The sequence below is a fragment of the Frankliniella occidentalis genome, unplaced genomic scaffold, assembly GCF_000697945.3.
Source record: "Frankliniella occidentalis isolate FOCC.00 unplaced genomic scaffold, Focc_3.1 Scaffold67, whole genome shotgun sequence".
NCBI lineage: Eukaryota > Metazoa > Arthropoda > Insecta > Thysanoptera > Thripidae > Frankliniella > Frankliniella occidentalis.
In genome coordinates, this window is record NW_026267197.1 from 663166 (window position 1) to 666242 (window position 3077).

A 3077-nucleotide genomic window follows, 5' to 3' on the forward strand; every position below is an offset into this window, starting at 1 on the left:
GGGGCGAAGTGGGACGGGAGGCGTGGCGGGGGACAGCGGAGCCCCCTCGCCCTGCGGCGGTGTAGGGTAGCAGGTCGTTGTACGGCGTTTTATTCATTCATTGATTCGAAGGGTTCATACCCGCGCGCTTAGGTCTCCCTTCGCACCCCTCCCTCTTGGAAATGTATCTGCTCGTGACGATCTTCCTATAGGGTCGGGCTTCCTGAGCCCTTTACACACGCCGACAATTGCCGCTCAATAAAATATCCAAATGTGGACTAATTTGCAATGTGAAGGCGTGCGACTGCTGGCGGCGGCAGTGTGAGGGCCCCTGGAGGGGGGAGGGGGCGGGAGCGGGAGGGTGAGTGCCGTTGGAAGGCTGCCACCGCTGTCGCCGGCTACCGCTCTTAATGGGTACTTGGGTACCGTCGGACTGGCTGGCGCTTAATACGTCGGCTTGGCGCCATAACTTAATCTATCATCCCCTCCCCCTCCCCTCCCTCCTCCCGACCGTTCGGCTCGGCGTGACTCGCAACGTACTCGCGATTCCGTTCTCATCACCTTGTCACAGTCGACCTATCCCCTGCTGGTCTCAGCGGTAGTACAAGGCCTCCGCGCGGCCCAGGTCGGCACCACCGTCACTGCCTGCGCTGCTCCATCGCAGTAAAAATCGGTGGCCATGCCCTCCCCCCCTCCTCTTGACATGCACTCAAGTAAACGCAACTTCTCTCTCCCTATCTTTCTCTCGCCTCTCCTGTTCGCACTTTTCTTTCCACGCCTATCAGCGCGGTTAAACAAAAAACTATTGCATACCGTCACGGCTGCTGAATATTCCTCGAACAGAAAACTGAACAGCCCCGGCCAACTAACTCGGCGATGCAAAGTGCTGGTTGTATTATCGCAGTCCGACTGGAATGCGCGCTGAGATAGGTGCTTGTTGTCCTTTCGCAATGAACACTGCACTGCCACAGCCCCCCTCCCCTTTCTCCTCCACCGTGTACAGCCCGTGTACTACACACTGAGCAGATACGCCCCAGCGCATCTCTCTCTCTCAGCTTTCTCTGTGGCTCGAAATAGTTACGATGACGACACGTGTCAACGAAATCCCTGGTCAAAATTTGAGTTTATATCGGTTTATATTGTAAACGGCTAATATATGCTCTTTCGTTTAGAGTTGACTTGTTGAAAAGGTTTTCTTTAAATTGGTTTGTTGCGTGTCTGAACACTTGCTCTCTTCTCTGCTGCAGGCTACATCCTGGTGGCGTTCTTCTCGGTGCTGACGGCGGCGGGGCTGGTGACGCTGCTGCTGCTGCCGCCGGCGCCGCACCTGCCCCGCTCGGCGCGCCTGCACGGCGTGGGCCTGCACGGGCCCGCGGCCGCCCTGGACATGACGGCGGGCGCCGTGTGCGGCACCGCGGCGCTCACGCTGCTGCTCGCCGCCACCGGCACCCTCACCTCATACTGCTGCCGCTACCCGCCGCCCGACAACCGCGTCGCGCACGCCGCCGAGGGCTTCTCTGTCTGAGAGAGGAGCGTCCCCCAGCGGCCGAAGTTACGCAAGCGACTAGTCGTGAGGAAAATTAGCTTAAAAGACAGATTTGTTTGGGTAGTCCAATTATCGGCTGGTCCTGCGCGGCCGTTCAACCACCTAGTCGCCCGGAGGCGTTAAAGCTGAAGGTCATCCCCCCCTCCTTTCTTCCCTCTCGGCCGTTATGAGCTCATGTCGTAAGGCGGACAAGCGGCTCTAAACGCTCCAGAGGGAAGACCGAGCCGAGAGTATGAAGGATGCACGCCGATATCTTTTCCGTCTCACTGCGGCCTGGAGGCGCAGCAACATCTAACCGCCCCGCAGGTGGGGCTGGCTGGGTCTGTCTCCAACCGTGCGCGGGCGGGGACGCTAGTGGAAAATTGTGCGATATCGCAAAGAAAGATAAATTACGCTTGTGATTGCCTTCTTTTCCACGGCGGCCTGCTCCAAAGCCCCCGCCAGCCCGACGCATTGCGCCACCGCGCCACCCGCGACCTCTCTGCCGACCCGAATTACTTTGCAATGTGTAGAGAGTGCCTTTGGAGCGCTATCAGATCAGGCCCTGCATTGAGGCGGCCGGCGCGGCGCGTTGCGGGAGCACGGCCGCGAGGTGGCGCCCCGCACACATCAGTCCCAGGCCGTGCCGTGGCGGGGCGTGGCGCCGCGGGGCGCGAGACAGTTCATCGCCGCGCCGCGAGCCGGTAGTTTACAACCACCCTCTCGTTTTATCCTTTACGGTTTAATGACTTAGCTTCTAAGGTATAGATGTTTAATAGTTTTGTACATAATCGCCAACACGACCAGTACTCAGATTGAAACTGCCTGTACATAGCAATTTAGAAAGAAAAAAACGTGTAAATTTTGTTGAGTTTGAAATTTATTAAAAGAGTTTTATGTATATTGTACATTAAGTCATGTAAATGCTGTAAAAAATTAAGAGTGTAAACAATAGTTTTATTTATTTTTAGTGTAAAGAAAGTAGCAAGTACGTACCCATTAAACGGGCCAAAGTCCGGGGAAAATTGACAGCTAATATACCAAAAATCTTTTGAATATTCACTGTTGATATATTAGGTCAAGTTTAGATACGTACACATTAGAGTTTCGTCTGAGTACTGGCGGTGTTGGAACACTCAAGTCTGTGAATAGTTTATGGAAAAGTCTCGTCGTTTTCATGACAGGATCTGTATAAAAAATGTGTACATCCCATATTCTAGGAAGTTCAATTACAAAACTTAATAAAGAAACCATTATACTCTATATTCGAACTTGTTGTGGTGGCCTCGCTCCTTTCTAAAGTCCCACCCACTAGACCTATCACGACACGATCCCAAGCGTGTTCAATCACCTGGCACGACCCTATCGGCGGGGGACGTGTTACTAGAGGCCTTAATGTACGACAACGGTGTTTTTCTAGAAGAATAATCAAAGATAATCTGGTAGGAAGGCGGCGCTGCTGCTTGGTCCTTCGCCTGGCCCAGTTGGCCCGGCCGCAAATGTATTAACGCCGTGACCAGATTGAGGGGGTAGGGGTATCTTGTGGACCAAGTGGCCAACTGGGCGCCGCCGT

At 54.3% G+C, this 3077-nt stretch overlaps 1 protein-coding gene across 1 annotated transcript in view; it reads left to right on the forward strand.

Moving 5' to 3' along the window:
• The window catches only part of LOC113217142 (uncharacterized protein DKFZp434B061), a 19337-nt gene extending 16570 nt beyond the window's left edge, over positions 1-2767 (forward strand). Inside the window, exon 4 of the mRNA XM_052268359.1 lies at positions 1227-2767. Coding sequence (XP_052124319.1) covers positions 1227-1504 — 278 coding nt within the window. The 3' untranslated portion in view covers positions 1505-2767. The remainder of the gene's footprint in view (positions 1-1226) is intronic.
• The last annotated feature ends 310 nt before the right edge of the window (positions 2768-3077 follow it).